Source organism: Cupressus sempervirens, chromosome 9, assembly GCF_028749045.1.
Source record: "Cupressus sempervirens isolate cs-2001-9-10 chromosome 9, ASM2874904v1, whole genome shotgun sequence".
In the NCBI taxonomy this organism is placed as follows: domain Eukaryota; kingdom Viridiplantae; phylum Streptophyta; class Pinopsida; order Cupressales; family Cupressaceae; genus Cupressus; species Cupressus sempervirens.
In genome coordinates, this window is record NC_143126.1 from 711,390,854 (window position 1) to 711,418,195 (window position 27,342).

General features: G+C 35.9%; 1 protein-coding gene across 2 annotated transcripts in view; it reads right to left on the bottom strand.

Moving 5' to 3' along the window:
- Positions 1–661: 661 nt before the first annotated feature.
- The window catches only part of LOC149540698 (transcription factor-like protein DPB), a 37,691-nt gene continuing 11,010 nt past the window's right edge, over positions 662–27,342 (bottom strand). For both annotated transcript variants that reach the window (XM_089801795.1, XM_089801794.1), the window contains exons 6-11: positions 26,740–26,802; positions 26,459–26,605; positions 26,155–26,223; positions 25,766–25,864; positions 1,508–1,578; positions 662–1,300 (exon numbers count right to left, since the gene is read on the bottom strand). In XM_089801795.1, the coding sequence (XP_089657921.1) occupies positions 1,006–1,300; positions 1,508–1,578; positions 25,766–25,864; positions 26,155–26,223; positions 26,459–26,605; positions 26,740–26,802 (744 nt within the window). In that variant the 3' untranslated portion in view covers positions 662–1,005. The remainder of the gene's footprint in view (positions 1,301–1,507; positions 1,579–25,765; positions 25,865–26,154; positions 26,224–26,458; positions 26,606–26,739; positions 26,803–27,342) is intronic.

Genomic DNA, 27,342 nt, shown 5'->3' on the forward strand with positions numbered 1-27,342 from the left:
GCAAATATAATTATTACAAATATATTGCAAATATGAAACTGAAAACAATACATTACATCTGCAAATTTTATCACTGTTCTTGTTTTGAAAAACCATCATTACAACTCATATTTTCAGATTGTCTGTAAATATTAAATTACATTTAAAATTTAAAAAATGATGTACACAAGTACCCCGTCCCCTCTATTTTGAAAAATAGATGCCCATAACTGTACCCTAAGTACCCAAGTACCTCCATCCCTGTGCGACCTTGGTATTTAGAGCACATTGAAATCAAAACTGGATTGGCACATTATAGTGCTCGACTGTCTATCATTTTCAAAGCACTAAAAATCATTTTTCATGCAGAACCTATAAGGTATCGTCTCCCATAAAATAGTATATAATGATAATTCTTCTTGCAATACTCAAACTTCTGTTTTGGTAACACACATTAGCACTTGAATTCTGTGCAAGTATTCAATTCAGTAAGAACGTACTGAACAGAAAATAATGTCATCGATCAATCATTTCAACCACCAATTAATTTAGTCTATGTTACCTAAGTTCCTACATGCAAATATGATATAATAATGCACAGCATTGATTGTGGATTGAACTGATTCAAACAAATTAAATCTTAAGCATCAACATAAATGTGATGCTCCAGAAAGTTGCAAAAGAACATAAATCATGGGTATCTCCATGCATTAAACATGCTGAATATATTTGCCACTATTTTTAATAAATTATGGGGCATACAGAAGCAGACAAAATCTGCAGAACTCACAGCCCTATACGAGACAACCATGGCCATAGCAACACCGTACAATTTTCTTTTAGGCTCTAGCTCAAATTATACCACAACTCTTTCCGATGGGATATTGGCCAAACCCATGCCCATGCTAAAACATCATTCTTCAACTCATGATGTCATGAACAAAAAAATCACAAATGAGAACCTTCAAATTGTATTTGCAAAATGCACTAACTAAAAATACATACTGCACAAATTCACATCATAGGTCATTGTAAGATGTGTTCATGCTTAACACGGCCTTTTAATATACCCGGAACAGGTGGATATGTGTATTTTTTCAAAGGGGAAGAAGACATGGAATAAGAACCACCAACACCCTGGGACTGCGGTTGTGAGTGCTGATAAGGCTGCAAGCTGGATACCAGTGACTTGGTTTCATCAAAACTAGTTCCATTGCAGCAATCTTCGTGGCCAGCAACATGTGCACCAGTGCTAGACGGGCTTTCACAAAATCCCATTTCTTTCAGTACATATGCATCATCCCGAAGCTCAAATGGTGTGCTGCAACCATTGACAAAAAAACATGAGAACTAAGGCACTACTTATATATGACTATCTAACTGTGATTACAACCACATGTCAGTGCCTGAGTGAAAACTCATCTGCACTAGACTTCAAGACTACAAATGCAAAGAGTCCAAGTATAAGGAAAAATGAAAAACACATAATATAGATGCTGCAAAACAAAAAACAAAAAACAAAAAATACCTGTCCAAATCGAAGTGTACAAATTGCATGTCTTCAGAGATCTCTATTTCAACAGTTGCATGTGGACGTGTCTGTTTTGACGTGAAAATACAAACAAAATCAGGGACACATAAAATGAAAAACTAAACAATGTTGGAAATTTTAGTCAAGAATTTACTTTCTTAACAGACCTCTATGTAATATGTATCTTGGGCAAAAAGGAAGCTGTGATATATAAATAATTGTTAACAGATGCTTCTACAATAATCAATAACTGCTGTAAGTATTTCCAAAAAGGCTCGCCAATTACAGATTTTCAATGCTAGCTACTTAATAAACCTTCAAGAGAATGCAAAATACAAAACATGTAACACCACAGCAACAACAATAGAAAGCATAGAAACAGAAGCATTACACTTGTAAGATTTAGACTAGCAAAAGACCAAAGGAAGAAATGTTATTGGCAAAAGTATAACAAAGCCGACGGGATTAGTTAGCACCCAAAAGGTTGTGCGACAGTTGAGTCGCCCCTACGGAATATATAGGTATATCATCCTCTTGAACTATGGAAGGACATTATGAGTATTATCATTGTAATCATTACTGTATGTTCTACTTATATGAATAAAATACTCTCTTGTGCTGTGTCATATTCTAATCTGTGAATGCAATAAATCTACATTTACCCTGTGCAGTAAACAAGAAAAATTCCAGTTCGATGTTTAAACTTTAAACATTCTCCAAAATCACTATAACCATCCAGGTACCAATCATTATGAATGAAGGTCGTTTTAAAACTCATGGATGCAAAACTGGCTGATAAGTCAAAAAGCTGGGAGTTTTTTTGCTCCATGAGTTTTTTCAACTTCTAATCACAGAAAAACATGGAGTTTTTAAGTTTTATCAAACACTCACCAAGTTTTTGCAAAGAAACTCAGCGAGTCTGAATTAGAAACTTGGCAGTGGCCATATAAGACGTCAAGCAGAGTCAAAAAGAAAACAAAAAAAGTCATTTTGTTTGTTAATTGTAACAGATTTCCACAATCCATGATATTATATTCATTTAGTAAAAGTCATTTTGTTTGGTTTTAGTTGCCCAGTGGTGGGTGACGCCGTAAGCGGATTTCCATGCAAAAGCATTAAAAATGTTGCATTCCCAAGGGAGTTCCTCGGGACCCTGTAGAGTTGTTGCCCTTTGATCCCACTAGAGGCTTATGTACTCAGACCCCTGCTTTCGAGTTTAAAAAAAAAGAAGAAATTGATGGAGTTATTGCATCAAATCAAGTTGCTGTTATTATACCACTTTATTGAATTCCAGTGATGAGGAGTTTGCATTGAGGGAAGATTAGAGGCCTCCCTTATTTTAGAGGCCTCCCTTATTTTTTAATATCATGCTACTCATCTTAATCATCTTTAGAATAATTTTGATATAACAGAAATCTTCCATTCCCCAATTCAACAATTTCACTGGTGAAATTGAAATTCTATTTAGAATGCTTGAATTGAAATGATGAAACATTAAAATATGCTTCAATTGAACTCGCCTATATTGCTTTGAAACTGATTTGAATGTAAAATAAGATCGCTGATGGGGAGATTTTTGGTTCCCAGAAATCTCAGAAGACAAGAAGATGTTAAAATTTGTTCCCAACATCCTCTTTGCCAAAAGATTTTGCTTTAGATAGAACTTGACCTTTTAGCTCAACCAAACAGGTTCGTTTCATAGGGGCCTATATGTTTGCATTTCCTCTTAAGAAGTAATCCTGCCCAAGTTCTTCCAATGGGTGATAAAACAAGTCCCTCATCTAAAATTGAAGGCTAAAATGATCTTAAATTTTCCACATTAACCATCAAATACACTTTCATATACGCTGGATAATCAAGCTGAAAGGCATTTTTACCAACTTGGTCCAAAATCGAGAAAGTTTCATACATTCAAGGCTTCATCTGGCTTCTGGCTCTATGAATCGTAAACTTGCTTAAATATAACCAAACTTGATCATCACCTTTGAATTTATGTTCGATGCAGTGATATCATGCTCAATGAGCTTCTCAGTTGCATATACCTCTAAGTTAAATGCATTGCCTTTTTCATAATACCATGACATAGTTATATACCAAAACCTCAATAGGATTGTGATTATTGGAGGGATTGTTTGAGAGTGGTATTGTTGCTAGTTATGTTTTGTCATTGATATCAAAATATCTGTCTATCAGTCAGTGTGCCGATTGATGACCAGTGCGGAGATAGGTTTAGTGAAGATGCAGTTTGATGAACCTCAGCGAGCTAATATTATGGGATGTTGTTTGGTGAGTCTACATGTTATGTTTGCCAACGCATATGTTTGTTGGCTGTTTCACAGAAGTTACAGTGGATTTTCTGAAGACAGGTTATTGTCAGTATTTCATCAGAATTGTATTAGACAGTGGTTCAGTTTTCTGTTCAGTAAGTTTTGTTGGGGCAGAATTTCGGTCTGCAATTCAGGATACTTCATGAAGATGCAAATTAAAATCTATCTCCATATTTGCTTGAGGATTATTGGTTTGGAAGTAAATCAGTTCGTTGGATAGTGAAAGGGAATTTATTTCCTACCCGACTTAGTCAAGAAACATGTTGTTTGGATTAATATGAGTATCACTTTGGATTAATATGAGTATCTATTGGGTGATAGCATGTTAATTGATATTGTAATGCATTTTGTATGTGTTCTCACTGACACTAATTGAATCACATTAGTTGATGTAATTTATTTTGGTATTAGGTCTCATATTGAGCCAACCTAATATCTGTTTGAGACTCGTATAAGTATCTGAATTCATTTGAATTCGGTGTGCGTATGAAAGGATGTGTGTACTGATGTGAGGATGATATGGTGCAAGTTTGGATCAGAGAAGAGAACAGAATTGATTGTGAAGAGTTATGAGTGGAATCTAATGTTGTGCTTCAAAGGAACTATATTGCCAAAGTTGATGCTTTCAGTCAGTCCATTTCAGTGGATAGTTGTCTACAGTGAATTGTTGTTCACTCCTTGGGTTGTTGCCCTTGTAGTCAGGATGTTGCCCAATCAGGGTTGTTGCCCTTTCCACAATAGAGCAGTGAGCTCCAAGCGAGTGCCTAAATACATGCACATTCCATATTGTACCTTTAGCAGGGTTTTATATGTGCTAGTACATTATCTCATGGGTTTGATCCCCACTGACGTTTTTCCCTTAACTGAATTTTCCTTGAGAACAAAATATTGGTGCTATGTGTTATGGTGTTATTTACTCTGCATTGCATTTTAATTTTCAGATCTAATATGCTGTGCATAGTTTAAGGTTTTGATTCGGCCACAACTAATTCACCCCCCTAACAAAACCTCGTGGATGAATGCACTTCCAGCCACAGGAATGTTAGACTATATACTATGTTCTCATCCCATAACTTCAAAAAGGATCAGAATATAACAACCAAGTAACTGAACCGAAGTCCTAATAACCACTTGATGCAAGAGCATCCTAGGCTTGCTGGCAATCCTGTAGGATGGTATGATTTGACCTTGAAGTTGGTAGACTTGGTCACCAAAGGAGTGGTGCTTGGTCGTTATTGGGTGTACTATTGGCCGAGGTGCTCGGTCATTGAAGGGGCTCAGTTGCTGAAGGTGCTCAGCATATACTGGTGCTCGGCATATACTGATGCTCAGCATATACTATTGCTCGGCAATGCTTGTGGTTTTGCTGATGCTCGGCAGTGTGGCTTGCGGGATGGAATTCTCGAGGATTTGTTCGGATGATTTGGTGCATTTATTGCATGAGGATTGAGATCATGATATGGATCAATTGTTGGAGTTAGTGTGGACCTATTTTGGTGTTGGTTAATTGTTCTTAATGTATTTAATAAGTGTTGTAAGCCTTTTAAGGCATTTGGTATTTAATATCTGTTGGAGGCCGACTCTCAACATGTATTTAATGCTAGGATTATCAATTGTTGGAGTTGGTGTGGACCTATTTTGGTCTTGGTTAATTGTTCTTGATGTATTTAATAAGTGTTGTAAGCCTTTTAAGGCATTTGGTATTTAATATCTGTTGGAGGCCGACTCTCAACATGTATTTAATGTAAGGATTATCAATTGTTGGAGTTGGTGTGGACCTAATTTAATGTAAGGATTATCAATTGTTGGAGTTGGTGTGGACCTATTTTGGTCTTGGTTAATTGTTCTTGATGTATTTAATAAGTGTTGTAAGCCTTTTAAGGCATTTGGTATTTAATATATGTTGAAGGCCGACTTGTGGCTCAACATGTATTTAATGTAAGGGTTTATTTAATTCATAGCTTACTAGGCCGACTTGTGGCTTAGTTGGGTGTAAGTAGGGGGTCTTATAGAGTCTTTAGTCATTATTCATCCACCTTGGAGAAGAGGATGTGGTAGAGGAGTGAACTTTGAGAAAAGCTAGTAGCTATGGCTTGGCAAACAAGGAGATTGTTTGGTGGGCTTGCGAGCACAAGTTTAGATCTTCTTAGGAGATTTCTACTAGAGTGTGGTTCCGGATTAGGTAAGGTTTTGGGTTGGATCTTGAGGATCTTGCAGAACTATTACTTGCTTTGTAATTGACCGTAACCAAAAAAGCCTTACAACCCGACACATTGCATGTAATCAGTTATTTTATGAATAAAGAGTTGTGATTTGGTATCAGATCTTGCATTGTTGTTGCATTTCCGTTGTGTGGTTATTTGCTGGGGGCTAGGACACCTCCTTTGGGAATTCTCCTACCTTGCACTGCATCAGATGGTATCAGAGCGAAGGTTTCTTGAGCGTGTAGACAAATTGCCAAAGCTGAGACAGTTTGCACTAGGACCTTGGGTTGGAGAAGTTGGTCTAAGAAGATATTGATCTTGTGGTGGATTGTTCTTTTTGGAGTCCTAAATCACTTGGTTGTGAGGTGGCAAATCATGGCTCTGACTTGCAACTGCAGAGGAGTTGCCAAATGGATCGATGGTTGCGAAGATGGAAGGTTGATCTTGTTCGCAAAGAGTTTGTGTGATGTGTATTGCAGATCCATGTTCCTAGACTTGTGATTTGTTCCTAGTTGTTCGTGCAAGGTGGCAGGTTGTGATCTGACTTGCAAAAAACTCAAGATTGTCACAAGGAGCGTGGGAAGGAATTGTTGCAGAGGGTTTACGAAGATTTTGGAAGATGGCTCTGAGAGGATTGGACCCTAGGGCGATTAAATATCTCTATGATGTCGTGGAAGTGAGGCTCTCAAAGAAGATAGCAAAATTCAGATCTGAGATGGCAATGATAAAGAGTGATGTGATCGCTCAGATCATAAGTGCTATAGGTGGTGTACCTCGGCATGTGAGTACTAAAGATGGTTATGAGGAAGTTGCCGAAGACTTTGGAAGTCGTTGGATCAAGTGGTGAGGACAAAACTGACTATGTGGAGAGACCTATGGAAAATAGGGTTGGTCCGTTTGCTAGACCTAGATCTCAATTGAAGCTGAAGCATAAGTTGGAGGTTTCTAATTTCTCAGGTACTTTGAATCCTAAAGACCTGATTGATTGGATTGGTGAATTGGAAGACTACTTTGAGCTAGAGGATATTAGAGATCCGCTCAAAGTGAAATTAGCTCAGACTAAGCTGAAGGGACATGTTGCTCTTTGGTGGAAGGAATTGCAGTGAGATAGAGAAGAGGACAGTGAAATGAAGATCACTAGTTGGAGATTGATGGTGACTAAACTGAAGGCTAAGTTCATTCTTGCTGATTATGAACTTGAGTTGTTTAAGAAATTGTAGAATCTAAAGCAAAAGGATATGAATATGAAAGATTAGATAGAGGAATTCTACGAGTTGACTATTCATTCTAGGCATAGAGAATTGTCTAAGGAGAAGGTGGCTACGTATATTAATGGTTTGAGATTCAATATTCAAGATGAGATTGGAATGCTGAATATTTCTTCGGTTGAGGATGCTTATCAATATGCTTTGGGAGCTAAAGAAAAGCTGAAGAGGAAGAATCAAGGTAGTTCCCAAGGGAAGGAGAAGTAGACTACTCAGCAAAGGTTAAACCAAGTGCAAAAGATGAACCAAAACCTGTTGATCAAAAGAGAAGGACATGTAGAGGTGAGTTTAAGGGTACTTGTTTCAGATGTCATGAAGGACATAGAGCTTATGAGTGTCCGCAGAAGACTGGTGACAGAAGAGTTGTTGTTGTGAATGGGACTGAAGACCGTAAACCTGAGCAAGGAGAGAGTTTGCTAGCTCGGCGAGTACTGGTTGGTCAGAGGACACTAGACTCTTGTCAAAGGAGTAATTTGTTCACGACTTGTTGCAAGTCTGGTGGTAAAGTCTGCAAGGTGATTGTGGATGGTGGTAGTATTGACAACCTCGTTGCTAAGGAGATGGTTCAGAAACTTGGTCTGAAGAGAATGAGACATCCTTATCCTTATAGGATTGGTTGGTTGCAAGAAGAGCAAGCTTTAGAAAATAGGGACCAATGCCTTGTTGATTTCCAAATTAGGCAGTATAAGGATCAAGTGTTGTGTAATATTGTGGACATGAACAGTTGTCATTTGTTGCTTGGTAGACCTTGGCAGTATAATTGCAGGGTTGTGCATGATTGTGTCAAGAATGTGTTTACAATTGTGAAAGGTGGCAAGAAGCATTCCCTGATTCCTTTGCAGAATGAAGAGCTCAGTAGAAGGAACTTAAGTATTGGTAGCCAAGTTGAGTTGGCAGATTCTGAAAGGGTTAAAGATTAGTGTGGACAGAAAACCTGTGGAACACCAAGGATGAATGTGAAGAAGCAGAAGTGGAACAAGGGAAAGAGTGTACAAGTTGAGGACTCAGAGGATATGTATGTGAAGAACCAATTTGGAATTTACGTGCTAAAACCCAAAAGATATTCTTCCAACTACTAAAAACATCTTTTCGAACTTGGGGTGTCTGATGTGGGAGCATCCTAGGCTTGTTGGCAATCCTGCAGGATGGTGTGGTTTGACCTTGGAGTTGGTGGACTCAGTCACCAACACTACCTGGGTGCATCCACAGAGCCTCCGTGGGCATCTGGATGCATCCGTACGCCCAAATGGATTTTCAAGGCCCATAATCACTTAAAATCATATATTTGCATGTGCTAAATTGCTATATTTGTGTTTGTGAAGTTTGAAGTTGAACTATCAATGGTGAAGTATCGTACTATAGAATGACTTATTTTTGTATATTTTTGGCATTTCTTTGCATGTAATATATATATATACACACATGCATCCAAAATCCAAGTAAAAAAAATTGCTCATCCACATCAGCATTAGCATCGACAACTTGAGTAAAAGGAAATTTTCACCAACTTGAATTTCCTCAGGTAATCCAAGTTCATTTTGAAGGATCTAGCTACATGAAAACTTTGTCACTTCAAGAAACTCAAGATTCAAGTACAAGCAAGTTCAGGATCACGACAATGAAAAAGAATTCCAATAGTAAAAATGGAGAATATTTGAGAAGATGAAATAATTTGAGAATATGCGAATATGCCATCATAACTGAAGGCTTGATGAAGTTGAGTATCAAGAGGTATTTTCTCATCACCAACAAATTGATTAGGTCTACAAGATAAGAATATTGAGGTGGTACCCACTTAGCTTCCACCAATCAGAAATTTCCAATTACACATGTTTCAATCATATTGTGCCAAGTGTACAATTTTCTTATTGACCCTCAAAAGCATTATAATTTTCTTATTGGTTCACAAGGTGGTTCCTTTGAGTAACTGGATGATAGGGTGGGGGTTGAAGTTTTATAGGTGTCAGAGAGTTACTTATTCAAACCTGAGATGATATGCTCAATGAGTTTTAGATTATCTATCTTCTTCATTTGTGCTTCTACTATAGTATTCAGGCTGCAACTCCTTTATGAGTTTAATTACATTCTACTTATCCCAGTGTTGCCATACTGTGCCATTTTGGTCTTCATATGAGACTTTATATGTTTGAGATGCATGAGCACCATGTCCTCGTTGATTTGGACCTGACATCCTTTTAACTGGCACCTTTGTCAGATATTTGTGGATTGGTATAAGTTGACATTTTGTGAACAGTTTTAATATCGTCGGTGTCTTATATCATATATTACTTGAGACATTTGTCAATCCTTTGGCATTCGAGATGCCATTCTTCTTTGACAAGATGATCATTCACGTTCATGCCCGAGCGGTGACAGTTTCTGTTAAGTGGCATGCTTGCAATGTCTATTCTTAGTGATGCCTTCTGTGGCAAAAACCTCGAGCATGCTGAGTCAGTTTTCCATTTTGCAGAGTAATCAATTTGTATCAATATAGATGTTCGCGACTTCCGTATCATGTATTGAAGAAGTGGTAAATCCAAAATGACTCATCTCGAGCAACTGCCATCAATTCATATGCCACATCAATGTGATCATGTATCATCTATTTTTTGCTGAGAATGAAGTTATTCTTTTTTATCTAAAAGCATGGTTTACGTATCTGTTGAGTTGCATAAGGATATTTTTCGCAATCGCTGGGAACTAATTTTAATCCTGTAGCATCAGTTGGGGAAAACCCATTAAGTGTATTCACTGTTCAGTGATGTAAATCTTCAGCAGAGTGTTATTTTTATAATTATTACTCTGCATAAGGAAGTATATGATCACCCAGCATCTGAACCATATTTATCTTAAGTATTGTTACCATTGAGGAGTTATCATAGAGTTGCATTCAAAATTACAGTATTGGTGATCAGTGTATGTGTTCTTTGTTGGATATGTCTGGTGTATGTTCTGTGCTGTTTGCACTGAGACTATAAGTGATGTGACATGTATGTTTGGCATTGTATTATTGTTTATGATCAGTGTGCAATCATTGGGCTGATTCTGTGTTTCTAATCAGTTGATTTTATTAGAGTCTGTGAGACATTCGATAAAATAAAAGGGCAGGCTTTTGATTGATAGTTTGTAGACTTCAATCATAAGCAAGACCGTTGTAATTGTTTTTGTATCAAAATAAAGGGGGCTCTTTTAGGGTGTGGCTTGGTTTTTCCCACAAGTAAGAGGGTTTTCCCAAGATATATCTGTTGTGTCTTCTGTTATTGTATCTCTGCATATTGTGCTCTTGTATTTTGGTTCATAACTTAAAGTACCTAATTTTCTGTGTTTCTTGTTTCTCCTTCAGTTCTTTTTCAGCGTGAGAAAATGGTGAATGGTTTGAAACTTGAAGACAGACTTAATGGCTATTCTAATTTTTCTTCATAGTTGTCTAGAGTGATAGCCCTTATTTTCACTGTGCAAAAATTTTGGAAATTTATTGTGAAAATACCTTGAAACAAGTTGTATTGTTAGGGTTTGTTCTATGTTGCTGTCAATTTTCTGGTAAAAACCCTAACCTAGTAATTTTTTTGCCCTAGCCCAGTTTGAAATTTTTGCCCTAAGTAGGATAGTCTGATACCCTAAGGATTATGCCTTTACCCAGTCATGGAGAAGTTTCTTAAATCCGCAAGCAATTTTAACCTTTGCCCTTGTTTTGGTGTTCAAGTGGGAGATCGCGTGTCATTTTCATATAATGAAAATTGTTGCTAAGATAATGCCAAAATCGCTTCTCTTTATCATTGTTGTGACTTGCATGGTGATTAAGAACATTTGGTGTTATTGCATGGTTTCTACTTCCAATAGTTGGAACTAGATTTCCTTTGAAGTTGAGTAGATTTCATTTTGAGAAAGTTGCTAAGTAAAAGTAAGAGTAGATGGATAGTTGCATGGTGATATTAGTGGATGTTTGATAGGGATCTATAACTAGGCCACTAGCATCCTGGTGGCTTGTTAGGAATCCTTGTGTGGTAAACTAGTCCGTTTCCTTTGAATCATTGCATCTATGGAGGTAGAGCCATTGGTTAGCTTTCATTAGATTTGATCCCTGTCCATTTGTTAATCTTTCCATTCATAGGAGTAGGAGTAGAGTAGCAATTAGTTGATTAGTCAAATTTCATTTTAAGAAAGTTAGGAAGGTAAAAGTCATTAGAAGCATTATTGCCTCCTCCTCGCGCAATCAACATTATCTGGCACTACAATCACCATCACCATCTCCATCAACATCATTTGGAACTCATACAAAACCATTGGCACCATCATCCACCAAAAGTCCAAGTTGTCCTCAAACAAATAGCGTAAGGCCGCCTACGTGATTACCAGCAAATCACATCAATAACTGAGTTAGTATCTAAGCGCACGAGTATAAAGAATTTGGGACACGTGGCTTTTAAATATTCCGAAGATACGAAAAGCAATAGATCGTAAGAATGCAAAGGCAAATCATAAGCTTTTCGAAGCTACGAAGCATTGTTAGGTGTAAGATCGTAAAGGTAAAAGTTAAAGCTTTCGAAGCTATGATGAAAGTGAGATAACAGCCAGCATATGGTCAGGACTCAGAGATAGCAGTTAAAGGAAAGGTTACGGAGTTACGACAGAAGCTAGTTAACTATGATCAAGAGATCGTAAAGCAAGAGAAGGTGATATCCAAATGTTACACAAGGCTATGATCGTAAGATCGTATGGGTTAAGAAACATGTTGGCGATGCTACAAAAGGGTTATAAACTGTTGGGCATAAGATCGTAGCTAAGGAGAAGACTTTGCAATTGATGTGCCGATCTTAAGATAAACTATCAATCGTAAGATCATAAGAGACTTAAAAGAAACCCTTGATCAAGCGATAAGGGAGTGATCGTGAGATCATAAAGATCAAATTTCGTGCCTGAGATTATACGAAGGGTTTGAATTATAAGGTGGATTGTAAGATCGCAAGCCCTAAAATTAGAACATGAAAGCACTTTTTGCCCTTTTTCTAAGCTGGAAAAGCAACATGAGCTCTTGACCAATGAGGTTTGAGTAAAGTACAAGGAATGCAAAGATGGATAGTTATGTCAATGCTCCATTAAGGTGACAGAAAACACTGAGTTTAAAGCTCATGCATGCAGGAATTCAATGCATAGTGTTGGTTGATGAAGTATGCATAGCATAAAAACATTCTCTAGGCCAGTAATAGGTTATCGTTTACAGAAAGAAAAGGTTTCCAGCAATTGCAAAGCTTTCAGTGCGAAGAATTCATAGTTTTCAGTGTAATTGCAGAGTTTCAGGATTTTAACTTACAACCAAGATATTTGATTAGGAAGTTGAGAAGATTCAAGCAGTAGCTATGGAAGTTACAAAGACTTCTACTTCCAAAGTAGGGAAAACTACCAGGCAGAGAAAACCAAATAGGTTTGCAGATGAATGGATCAAGTTGTTTTCAGAATCCTCGAATGCGATCTCTGCGAACAACCATGATTTTCGAGACCCTTATGCATTCTGCAGGGATGCTATTTGCCCTAGTGTTAACAATTATGAGTTATTCAAATTTTTCTATCGCAACCGAACAAATAAAATTCCTATTTGCAATCCCTGGAAGAAGAATCCGGCCAAGCTCATCTTTCCAGAAGTATTCATAGATGTTGATTTGGTAAAGGCTCTGATTAAATCATATAATCCAGCTACCAAATCATTCCATAGACATAATGGCACCATTCTATGCACACTGGATCATGCTTCTTTCATAGAAGCTTTTGGACTAGATGGTGCAATAAGCAAACCAGTAGACTTGATTAATCTTCAAAGCAAGTTTGAAAGGAATACCAAAGCTTATACACGGAGATCTATGTTGCAACACATCCTCACGAACCTCAAGCAGGTGGGCGATTATCCTAAGAAAGTGGATAAGAAGATGCCCCTGGACAAGTTCAAAAATTATTTTATGAATACAGTGTATGTTGTCCACAAAGTGGTTGGCATATGGTGTATGGAGCAGAGTACATTCTGATCAAAGATGTACAGGACTCATATCATAGTGGAGAATATGATTATGTAGATTATATTCTGGAGAAGATGAAAGAAAACACTGGGCTAGCACAGAGTGGAGAGATGGAGAATTTCAAATTCCACCATTATTCGTTCCTGATGCATTTGGTTTTATACAAGAATGCGGGATACATTAGCGTAGATTTCATTGATGACACCTCTGATGCTAATGGAGAGCTACCAGTTCAGCTATGGACACAGGTATGAGATAGTTCTTATCACTACTCTGATTATGTTTCATTTTTTAATAATTTTAGCTTTGTAATTATGAAAATGCTAAACCCTAGTTTCTTGAGGGCTCCAGAGGTATTGAAAATTTTGTTAAGACCAGCCCTTCTACCCGAAAATAAGAGGTTAGACCACAATTGAGAAGACATTTTCTTGTTCCCAACTTTTTCCCTCATGAGAGTATATGGTTGTCCTCAACCACCCCACATATTGCCCAAATATATCCCTCCCAGATTGGCAATCATTGAATTCATGTGGCAACTGATGATGGTAAATAAAAAGTACCTAGGGCCTAAAGTGCATAAAGGCACATTTTTGTGTAGATACTTTGGAATAAGAGACTTTTCAATTGGAAAAGAATCCTTGGATAAAATCCACTCTTTCCTCCATTTTAATTTGTCAACTGCTCCCTATAAAATGTATGACCCAGACAATTCGATGAGGAACACCCTAAACAAAATTAGGAATTGTGTTGCCAAGTACCAAAGAATTGCCACATGAGGACCAAATTCCCAACATTGTAGCTGAAGGGGAGGTAGCGATAAGTTAGCAAAATTTGGGGATGTTTTAAGGGTAGAAAGAGAGATGAAGAAAGCAAACCCAAATTTCAAGGGTTTTTATATGGATGTCCCTTATCCACAAAGAATAAGGAAAATGGTAACTGATCATGCCAAGATCATGGCACAAATGTCTGAAGGGCCAATTGGAGAAGAGGAAAGGATAAATCCTAATAGCCCAGACCCAGATGTAACACTGGAAATTGAAGAAGATGAGCCTGCTGAAGCATCATGGGTTACCAAGGGTAACAAAAGGCAGAAGATAGTCCACATAACTGAAAAGGTGAAACAAAGAACACTGCAGATCTTGCCTGGAAGAAACCAATATTTTGCTGACCTGAGGCAGAGTTATATACAAGAAACGGTCAATGCAGCAGAAAATTGTCTTACTGACCTAGAGTTGGCAGCAACAAGATTGGATTACAGGATCATCCAAGCTTAGCAATTCACAGAGGATGATGAATTCATCAAATCCACTGAGTTCAAAAGCTTCCTTTACAAAATAAAACAGAGTGAACTGGTTTTGAAAATGAAGCCAGGAGAATCTCATGAAGAGAAGCAAGAGTTGGTTGACAAGCTTCATGCTTATGATCCAACGAGTGCGGTGATGAATGTTGAAGAGGCTAGAGATCTAGTACAGAGAAGTGGTATGCTTCTAGTACCTGGCTGGGATCTGGAACAAGCTTTCATGCTTGACCAATTAAGAAGACAAGAAAATGTTCTCTCTTATGAAGCATTTGGAGCTGATGGACTTCAGAGAGGATCAGGTTTAATATTGATTCCAAGTCTCTAGCAGTGTGGAGCATGGCTTCTGCAACTAATAAGCCTAAGTTAATGGATGTGCAGAGCACAGATCAAGGAAATATGATAGTTTGGACCTTGCAGAGTACCTCAGGTACAGAAATCTCCAAGGCAATGAAACATTTCTCATTCATGAATAAGGCCAAAGTGGGGGAAATAGAGACAAGACTGGCTAGATTATTCCATGATTATATAGATGTCAAGAAACTTTATGAGGAAGAACTCAGAAAAAATCATGTCTATAAATAGAGGATAGAGGAATTGGAGACCAAAGCTCAAGGGCTAGAAGCAGAAGTTGCATCTTTGAGAGAACAACTAACTAATGTAGAGCAGAACAAAGTGCACGGTATCCAGGAACAGCCAGCAGGGTTCATAATGGAAATTTCTACTCAGACTGAAGAGTTGGAAACAGAGGAAACTGAGCCTAGAAAGATGAGCATTGTTGTTCCATGTCCACAACAAGGTGGTGAGGTAAGGACAAGTGTCCTAAAAGGTATGATAGGCCATAGAGTAGAAATCTAAAAAATATATCCCAACAGGCTCATGCTCTTTTTATCTCTTATCACAGGGGATTGAGCCCTGCATTCCTTCAATTTTGGATGCTGACAGCAAATTAAATGATTGGCAGGAGCGGTCAAAATCTTTTGATTCAATGCTAACTTGAGTAAGCACAGCATCAGTTCTTGAAGATGATAGTGACATCCCCTTCAATAACTTAACTGATTTATTATTCAAGGTTGAAATAGACTTGAATAAATTTTCATTAGAATCAAGGGCTATAACTGATGCCAAGTGGAATAAGGCAACAAAGGACTTAGAAGAAGTTAAAGGCATTGAATGGCCCACAAAAAGGGAGATATACGTTTGGGATGTTAAATTGTAGTTCAGTCAGATTGATATTCATAAGTTTCATTAAATGGTAAATCATCATTAGATAAATATTCTTTATATATATTACATATTATTATATATATAAATATATATTACACATTATATTATATATATAATAATTTATATATATATATATATATATATATATATATATATATATATATATATATATATATATATGGTTAGTTATATTAAAATATACTAACCAATGATGATTAGCTATAGAGACATGTCTCCTCATGAGACATGTCTCCTCCTCCTCATATTTATATGAGATCCAAATCTGCATTTGAAAATCATCAATGACAATGGCAATGAAAATTACATTTGCAGAATTCGATCCATGTTACTTAACATGGTATCAGAACCTAACTGTAGATGTTAATCAAATGAGGAGTTTATAAGAAAGAGATTGTATATGCTATGGCTGAAAGATTATGGTCAAGGGTTTTCGCTAATCAACAATTTCTGCAAAAGCTTCTTGAAACGAATATGATCGAAGGGGGTGATTAGATCAAGGGAAAGACATGCTTTGGCATTCTTTAGCAATAGCTATATCTTTTCGTCTTCTCTGCTGCCATCTCTGAAAGTTCATTCTATTTTTCATGGATATTTGTGTTCTATTTACCTTAAAGTCTATCTTTACCATCATGGATACCTTTTATGCAGTATCATGCCTATTGTATTTCCTCTGCCTTCACATCATGATCTCTGAAGATTATTTGGTTGAATATGTGCCATCCTGGTCTTTGGTTCATTTCCATGGTCGGGTTGAAGTTAGAAGATTTCAATTGTTTACTTATTATTGCCGCTAAAGCAATAATCAACAAATAAGTAATGATGGCATTTTTTGTTAAATAAAAAAGAATGATGAAAGGGCGTGATTATTTGTCTGGTCATTTTCTATATTGTATGTTGAGTTGTGTAGAGTCTTTCATCTCTGATTTGCAGAGTTCTGTGTTGTCGGGTCTTTAGTATTCTATATTTGAATATTTAATGATCAAGAGAGTCATTATAAATAGATGGTATGAAAGGCGATTACTAGTCTGTAGAAATTTATATTTATATTGGTTTGAAGACATTCCATGTGAGGCAAGGATATGTGACTCTACTAGATTCACCAGGTTATATCTGTGTTATCCCATCAATCTACCCAGAAGCCACAAGGGTTCTTAATATATTCACAGGAGTTATTAAGTGCTTGAACATTCAGACCTGGCAATGTCCATTCACATCATGGATGTCAAAGATTCATCTCTCATCCTACCGAGTCTTTAGAAATAGGGGAGCCTTCTTAATCCATTCGATTAGGGCATTGTAGAATCTCTAGACAAACTGTTAGCCATTTCCAAGACTTACAAAACTTGGTATCTGATGGAGTTAGTGAATTCAATCAAGCAGAACCATCATTTATGCTCTTAAGTCAAGAAGTTGTAACATAAGACAAGCACGCTTAGCAAGGTAAGTATTTTCTATCTTTTAATCTAATCTTAAGGAGCTTGCATGGTTTCTTTAGTTGGAGTTCATTTGTTATGGAATGCTTAAAGTTAGTTTTCTGTATTTATTATTTGTCGTTGTAACTGATAGGAAACTTTCAAATTGAGTGGAAATATTTTTGCTGGAATTATTTTTGTAAGTTTTTCTCAGTAATCATCGGCTAGAGCCTATCTGTCATCCTTGTTGGGCCTTCATGAAAGTCTTATAGTATTATTTTTGGTTATTATATTTTCTTATAACTCGAGTGCATTATTTTGTATGCATTATTTCTAAAGCTGGTAGTTTTGTATATAAATACTAGTTATTGATCCATATTTGTGTGCATGTCCGAGAAAATTAAACTACAAAGAGATAAGTATTCTATAATTATACCTTTGAGTATAGATCATGGATTTTCGTTATATATTTGTGACTAGCAGTTGATTTTAGCATTGATCTCTATATTCAATATCTTGGTTGATCAAGAAGCTCTGAGTATTGGAAAGAAAACATTAACATCTGGTATATGCATTTATTTGAAATCAAATATCTCTCAAGTACAAACCCATAGCCAACAACCATGGACCCATCCTTTTGAACGGGTATTACAAAATCCATATCGAGTGCACACCATGGAAGTCAGATAGAACATGACCATATCAAGTCTCAATCAAGATGTCCTTTGCCTTAGACTCGACAAGTAGACAGATGATCACTTCACTGTCGTATTTATTGCAGAACACTCGTAGTTCTAAATTGGGAGATCAAATGAACCTTCATCAGTACAATTTTTGGCAGGCAGAACAATGGTTCTATTTATGTGAACTTGCCATTACACAATCACAAAAGAATATGCATCTTGTGTTTGATCCGAAGATAAGGTTATACCTTGATGAAGTTTGTATCTAAATATATTTCTAAATTCTGATGATGGTAAAGTCCATGAGTCTAAACATGGAGGATGTCATTGAACAAACAATTCCCTATATATCATTCTAATGAGAATAGAAATGTTGGAGATGGAATCTCCGGTGATCAATAAATTGTAGTAGTCAAGAGGACTGTGATTCATGAATATACCTTGTGACTATGTGATTTTAATGGGCCTACTTCCTGTGTACATCATGAGGAAGTGATGACTTCTAAATGATGTTACTTGTATTTGCTGAAGGTACTACAAGGAAATTTGAGATGTTAATGAAGTTTAAGAATTCATTTGAACCATCTGCGAGTCTCTCCGAGATGAATGAAACTCAACATATGAGTTGTAGAGTCATTTATGTGGCACAATCATACGTAATCAAAGTATTGGCATATTGTAGGCAAGTTTGATCTAGAAGTACATGTTCATTTCTACTGTTAAACTAAATGAATATTTGGACCTTCAATGGACAAAAAGAGAAAGTTGGAACTTCGAAAGGAGTTGTCATTTTTGATACAAAATTGTTCAACAATATAAGAATGAGTGAAAATTTTACATTGTGGGGGGAATAATAGCCAATGTTCCATTCCCACTTGAACCTTATTTAGAAAGGGACATGTTCCATTTTCAAATGATCTAAAAAGACAATTTCTGAATCTTCATATGCAGATAAGTATTTTCATCTTTTACATTTATCTACTCTTTTTAATCTCTCTTATTTGTAATTCTATACTTACTATAAGGATTATTTTTCCCAATCCTTTCTTTTATGTTTGAGGATGTTATTACAGGAAAAGAAGGTTGGTACTTTACACATGCTACCGAATATTGTGCAAACTCAATCTAATGATAGTAGCTCTAAAGAACCTGATGATGAAGATGGATTAAGTGAGGCTCTTGAAGCAAACATCTTTGATGATTGAAATTATGAGATCCTTCTACATTAAGAGGGAGTATGACACTTCTTCTAAGGCAATGCAGGAGCTTAGAAGATTGATACTCAAAGGGAGTCTAGAAATATGTGTGTGACTGCATGATTTTGATGGGCCTACTCCTATTTATATTATGAGGAAGTGAGTTCAACAGGCATCCTTGCGTGAAGAGAGTTTTTTTTTGAGGAAGTAACTAGAGGACCTGACTCCCCAAGATCGATGTTCAGAGGGAGAAATTTTAGAGATGCAATCCTTTGTAGATGATATCCTCTCTATGAGAAGAAGTTCTAAGTAATGCACTCCTGTTTATTGTTGCTTCAGTCTTAGGTCACGCTATGATATCTTGGTTTAGTAGAAAACGACCAGTTGTTGCCTTGAGTTCTACTGAAGCTAAGTATGTAGTTGCCTCCATGGGAGCATGTGAAGCATATCGAGACTCCTTATCACTATATAAGAGATATGGTTGGCATAGATGTTATCAAATTAAGTTATATCAATACAAATGAGCAAAATGTTGATATTTTTACCAAGCCTCTTGTGAAGTTGAAAATTGTGTACTTCAAAGGTAAACTTGGTATGACATTTTTGTAAATACATTTATTAACAAATATATTCATGAATATAAAATTGTGCTTGCAAGCTTGTGTTGTGAAAAGTGACAACTTTTCTTGTGAAAGGTGATGACTTTTCTTGTGTTCTAATCCTATTTAAAGTGATGACTTTATTATAGTTGATCTGTCTTCGAACAAAAATGTTTGAAATTAGGGTTATCCTTGTTCTTCGGGCCAGATTTTGCCAGACACATTGATGACCTTCATGGTTCTTCAGGCCGGACTTTGCTAGACACCATGAAAATCAATTATGGTTCTTTGGGTCGGATCTTGCCAGACACCATAATTTAAAACTATCATAAACCGCACTTAAGGTGGTGGTTATTCTTGCATTATAGTTGCTTCAATTCCTTTCACAAAAGGGGGGGTTGATAAATTTAACCTCATAGTGAGTTGAAGAAAATTCCATATGTTAAATATATTAATTTACATGTGTGTTGATGAATTCATATTGATATGCCATTCTAGGGATATCATAGTGAGTTGATATCTTCTTATACTCAAGAACATAGTATGTTCTATATCAATCCTTCCTAACTAAGAGGGAGTGTTAAATTGTAATTTAGTCAGATTGATATTCATAAGTTTCATTAAATGGTAAATTGTCATTAGATAAAATTCTTTATATATATTACATATTATTATATATATAATATATATATATATATTACACATTATATTATATTATATTATATATATATATGGTTAGTTATATTAAAATATACTAACCAATGATGATTAGCTATAGAGACATGTCTCCTCCTCATATTTATATGAGATCCAAATTTGCATTTGAAAATCATCAATGACAATGGCAATGAAAATTACATTTGCAAAATTCGATCCATGTTACTTAACATGGGAAGCAGTTGGACAAATCAAGGCTATTCCAATCAGGAAGCAGTTAAAGTGTTAAAAATGAGGTGGCAAAAAAGACAAAGTAAAAAAAACGCAAGGAAAGCAATAGATAGCTAAAGATAAACAGAAATTGTTAAGATGCCTATAGATAGAGCCACTTGCCAATTTTGCAATTGCATCCTATTTTGTGTTCAAAGTACAAAGAATGTTTGTAATGTAACAATATTTGAAATATCTTTGTATTTGCTTTCCAATAGATTTTTGACATGTGTCCTCCCATCTGAACCTTGTTGCAATCCTTCCTATAAAAGGATTTCCAAGATGTGGAGTGAGGGTCCGAAGTCTGTATAGTTTTAGTGTTTATGCTATTTTGTAGTCGATCCAGTTTTTGTGTCTATTATGTGTTGTATTTATATTTGCAAATCTAAGAATACAAATGAATCTTGAATGACAGTTTTATCATGTCTTGAGTTATTCTTGAATTTACACCAATGATGTATTATTTTCAAGGAATATTAATACAAAGAGGGAGTTCTAAATATCTGTGTCTCTAAATTCTGTCTCCACTTTCATATGCTTGTTATTTTGGAATTGAATGAGCAAGGTTCATGCAATTTAATGCAACTGAGATAGGTTGTATATCAACTTACTATTGCTTTTGATTCAAGGAATTAAGTAAATGCTTCCATAAATTGACAGGGTTTCTAATCATATGAGAGGGATATCATAAGAATGGGCTTTAGGGTAAACAGTTGATAATTTTAATTGCAAGTCAATTAAATAGGTCAAGTTTTAGTGGTGTGACTCTATATAACAATGGATAAGGCATTGATCATCAATTCATATGCAAATTGATAAGTTCATGTGGTTGCACAAAACACATTTAAATCAAATCAATATTTACTTTTCTGTAATGAAGAATCAAATTGCTGGTCATTACTTATTTGTAATAGTATTTCTTTGAATTATAGTTAGCTATTGTAATCAAGGAGTCATTACAAATCCGAGAAGAATTATTGACCATTTTCTGCTATAGGGGATAGATATAAAAAGAAGAGTGTGAGTGAAGTAGTTGTGAAGAAGAATATCAAATAACCAGTCATTTCTAGCCCTAAGGTGCACCCGCCTTGGCCCTGCAGAGCCTAAAGTGCAGAGTCTCTGTACTCTATTAATGTTCGTCCAAATCTAAGATGAATTCAGTTGAATATAGGAAATAGCTAACCCTTAGACTGAGTTTTGTCTTCTGCATCCTGGTATTGGGTCTTTTGTAGCCTGGTAGTTTTAAAATACCAATATAGAGTATAAGTGCTAAGACATGCATGTTTTGTATTGTATTATTGTTTACGATCAGTGTGTGATCATTGAGCTGATTTTGTGTTTCTAATCTGTTGATTTTATTAGAGTGTCTGAGACATTCGATAAAATAAAAGGGCAGGCTTTTGATTGATAGTTTATAGACTTCAATCATAAGCAAGACCGTTCTAATTATTTTTGTATCTCAATAAAGGGATCTCTTTTAGAAGTGGCTGGGGTTTTTTCCACGAGTAGGAGGGTTTTCCCAAGGTATATCTGTTGTGCCTTCTATTATTGTATCTCTGCATATTGTGCTCTTGTATTTTGGTTCATAACTTAACATGGTATCAGAGTTAAAGGATCAGCTTAGTGCAATTGGTGAATCATTTGCAGATAAATATTTGGTCATACTTACCATGAATGGTCTTCCCCGCTCTTAGGAATCCTTCATTCAAGTTGTCAAAAGGAGAAATGATTTTCCTAAATTTGATAGGTTGAGAGCTGATTGCATTCAAGAGGAATGAAGATTGGAGACAAGAGGAAGTGGGCTGAAATATCACAATGATGAAGATCATGTTCTTGCTGCTCATCATCTAAAATAGAAAGGAAGTGAATGGAGGAAAGAAAATTTTGAGAGAGATATTGATAACCCTTGTTAATGAGTTCTTCTAAAAATCAGAAGGATTCTCATTCTAATTTTTTTCTGAAATTAAAGCAAGACTTCATCCAAGAGGGAGAAGTTCAAGGTAAAATCCCTTGTCCACCCTCTGCAAGTAGGTATGGTGGAACCAACCTGTATGAGTAGGTATGGTCAAACCACTCTGTGTCAATAGGCAAGGTGGTAATGCACCCTTCTCTAGGATAAGTATGAGGTGTAGGATCTTTACCATCCTCTACGAGCGGGCATGATGAATCCACCCTCTATGAGTAGGTATGATGGATGTCATGGAAGAAATTCCATAATTGTGCTTGTTCACCCTCTAGAAGTAGCTATGGTGGACATTATGATGACATCAAGTTGAGCGATTCTGTGATGAGCACTTGTGCTTGTTTTTTAAGTCTAGGAGTAACCATGGTGGAAGTCATGTGTGTGACTCCATGACTTTATTTACTGTTTTTAATTCACCCTCTAGGAGTAGCTATGCTGACTATTGTTATGCTGAGATAACATTTTATATTGTGAAATTCTATGAAGAGATTTGTGTTGACTTCTTTTGATTGCAGCTCCATTGTTTTTGTCAGGATGAGACACACTATGGAATAAATAATCTCTCTTGCTAAGAGGGAGTTTGAAGTTTTATAAGCTGCGAAAGAGTTATTTATTCAAACCTGACATGATATGCTCAATGAGTTTTACATTATCTACCTTCTTGGTTTGTACTTCTACTATGTGTTCGACCTGCAACTCCTTTGTGTGATTAATTACATTCTATTTATCCTAGTGTTGCAGTGCAGTGCCAGATTGGTTTTCATATGGAACTTCACATGTTTGAGATGCATCAGCCATGTCATTGCTGATTTGGATTTGACCTCCTTTTAGCTGGCAGCTTCGTCAGATGTTTGTGTGCTGGTATGAGTCGATACTTTGTCGACAGCTAAATATTGTTAGTTACATATTTCATATATTACTTGAGACATCTATCATTTCTTCAACATTCAAGATGTCCTTCTTCTTTGATGAGATGACCGTTCAGGTTCATCCCTGAGCGGTGACTGTTTTCATTCAGTGGCATGCTTGCGATGTCTATTCTTACCGATGCCTTCTGAGGCAAAAACTCCAAGCATGCTGAGTCAGTTTTCCATTTTGCAGAGTCACCAATTTGGATCAATATAGACATTTGTGACTTCCATATCATGTATTGAAGACATGGGAAATGTTATACGACTCATTTCAAGTAACTGCTGTCAATTCATATGCTATGTCAATGTGATCATGTATCGTCTATTTTTTGCTGAGGATGATGTTCTTCTGTATCTGAAAGCACGGTGTACATATCTGTTGAGCTGCATAAGGATGTTTTTTGTCATCACTGGGAACTTCTTTTAATCTTGTAGCATCATTTTGGGAGAACCCATGAAGTGTATTCAGTGACGTTAACCTGCAGCAGTGTGTTAATCTGATGGTTGTTTCAGTGCATAAGGAAGTATATGATCGCTCAACTGTTGAACCATATTTATTTAAGTATATTGTTATCATTGAGCAGTTACTGTAGAGTTGTATTCAAAATTACAGTATTGATGATCAGCATATGTGTTCTTTGTTGAATATGTCTCATGTGTGTTCTGCATTGTTTGCACTGAGGGTATAAGTGCTGAGACATATATGTTTTGTATTGTATTATTGTTTATGGTCAGTGTGTAATCATTGGGCTGATTCCGTGTTTATAATCAGTTGATTTTATTAGAGTCTGTGAGACATTTGACAAAATAAAAGGGCAAGCTTTTGATTGGCAGGTTGTAGACTTCAATCATAAGCGAGATCATTGTAATTGTTTTTGTATCTCAACAAAGGGATCCCTTTTCGGCTGTGGCAGGGTTTTTCCCACGTAGGAGGGTTTTCCCAGGGTAAATCTGCTGTGCCTTCTGTTATTGTATCTCTGCATATTGTGTTACTGTATTCTGGTTCATTACTTAACAGTGGCAACCCTAATTAGGTTTTGTACTGAAAAAATCTTGGCCCTTGATCTTGAATCAACCTTGGCCCTTCATTGTAATAGAACAACTACAAAAGGCCACAGCAGACCTCCTTATTTATAACAGGTTAGACATTAGAGAAGCTAACTAGTAGTAAGTAGAGTAGGAAAGGGGACTTGATAAAATTATTGTCACTATGCTATCAAAGTAATTGACAATTCATTATTGGTCTTCATTGTGGATTAATTAATGTTGCTTTGGAGTATTGCATGGTTTCTTCAATTCCTTATTTAGATTAAGTTTCATTTCATGTTAAGTAAAAGTAAAAGCAAAAGTAGATGAATGAAAGATATTTTCAAATGGTGAAGCTAATGTTTATACCATTTGGTACTTGTTGATTGTAAGTAGCAATGCACGGTTAGACCTGGGTCTGAATTGCAAGTATTCACACCTTCATAGGATACTTGGATGAATATTGACAATATGAAAATAGTTGCTACATCTTTAGAAGCTAACACCCTCCTATGCATACTTGATTTGGTGAAGCAAGAATTGGTTTAGAGGCTCACCCCATCATCAACTTATCCTACATTCTTAGAATTAGATAGCTTTTGTGTCCTTTGCAAGTTGTTTGGTTGAAAGTAATTGAAGAAGTCAGAATCAAGTTGGTATCCATTGAATGAATAGCATAAGTCCCTCTGCGATAACCAGCATATTACATAATAAAACAGAGTAAAAATCCACAATTAAGAAGGAACCTTGAGGTTGTGTTATTTGATCACACAATTCATCCACATTGTTTAGCATGTGAGCATCCTTAATCAAGAGAGAATTGGGAATTTGGCATTTCATCTTGAGATATTAAGTCTTCAATTATTTATATTTTACTATTTAGTCGAACAAAACTCACATCAAAGATCTTTAAAAGGTTTTGCCTCAAGCAGCAGATGCAAGCAGTGTGCTCCCATCCAAATAGTATATCAGACAAACACAAGTATCATTTTTTAAATTTAATCACTATTTGCTACTAAATGTCCTCTCCACATTTCCTAACATTTGGAAACTTCCTTTGTTTCAATTAAATTAAGATTTCTGCAGTGGAAAAGTAACAAAGGAAACAAATGAAGAAATGCAATTCTATCAGATAATTAAAACAGGACTGAAAACCCATTTTACAACACATATCTGAATAATATAATACCTGTACCAATATGAAAGGCAATGTTACACCCCGCGCTGGAGTATTTCCAGAACCATATAAATGTGCATTCCTTGAAACCAGATTTTGTATGCCTAAATACTTTGAACAATAAGAAACCAAGCATTAATCACAAAGTGGACCTGAGTGAAAAGAAACAGCATGACATTAAAAAATTTGCAAGGAATATAACAGAACATTATGGACAGAATATTCAACCCATAAAGGAACATGAGAGAAAAAAGTCAAAGCTTTCCCTGCATATGAACTTGATATTTCTTTTCACATTTTATTTAAGAAACAGAATGAAGCGCGTATTGCTTGAACATATCTCTAGGCAATAGAAATCGCTATATAAACTGGTAAGAGTCAAATTGATTATAAACTTCTACCTGTTCTTCAAGTTCACGTAGATAAGATGCTTTTTCCTCAATTCTACTTTTCACTAGCAATTTTTCAGCCTGCAAACATTTTCATATTACAGATCAGCAGAGCCCTAAATTGCAGAAATGATGCTCACTCAAAGTGAGAATTTCTGAGTATATGATCAATCTATTGAACATCTTTAGTAATTACACTAGAATATAATTAGTACTTAATTCCTTTGTCCTCCTTTCTTATAAACACCTGTGTAACTTCATTATCTGAATCTAATATAATGAAATTTTATTCACCGTTAAGGATGTCAGGACAAACCTCAAGCTGTTCAATGTCCTCTACACTAGTGCAAGGCAAACCTTTCCATTGAATTTCCTTCTTTTCCTTTGATATTATATCCATTGCCATAAGAACATTTAGTGCATCATAGACCCTCCGCCTAATATTTTTCTCTTCATATTGTTGCTGCAAATAAACAAATTAACGTCTCCTTTAAAATGTCAACTAGCTCATATTAGTTTCTACAACTTAATTCAGAATGCCACAACCCATGTGAATCAAAGACTAGTAAAATATTAATAATAAAAAGGGATAACTACCCTATCAGGTGAAGCGCAATTTCTGTCCACATTTACAAATTCAGCTACAAGTTCATCTGCAACCTGAAAAACATATAATAAAACATTAAACATGAGAAAATATATAAACAAACAAACAATTTTAACACAAATTAAAGCAAAAAAACAGAATTCTTAATTCATCAAAATTTAATAACATTCCTGTCTAGAAAATGGTATTAGAAAAAAGATGTTAAACTGGGTAGAGAGTATCCTTGAATCTGTGACTAATCTTTAAGTCCAGTGTCCATACTACAGCTAACTGTGCTGATCAAAGACTTTTGAAAAATAAATTATTTTATGGATCAAAGTTCGGAGACAAAAGTGTAATTATTTTATGGATCAAAGTTCGGAGACACAAGTGTGTGCTGCTTGCTAGGTGCAAATTATTGTATCATACCTCTGGCTTGCTAAAGCCTACAACTTAACAATTACTTGTAGAGAAGAAATTTAACCAGCAAAATTTAGACAACAATCTTCCTGATGAAAAGCTGAAAATCTACAAAAAACAACTACGAAAACTATTTATTATTCTGAATTTCTTAAAGTTGTTCTCCAACAATGGAAAAATTCCATCAGTATACA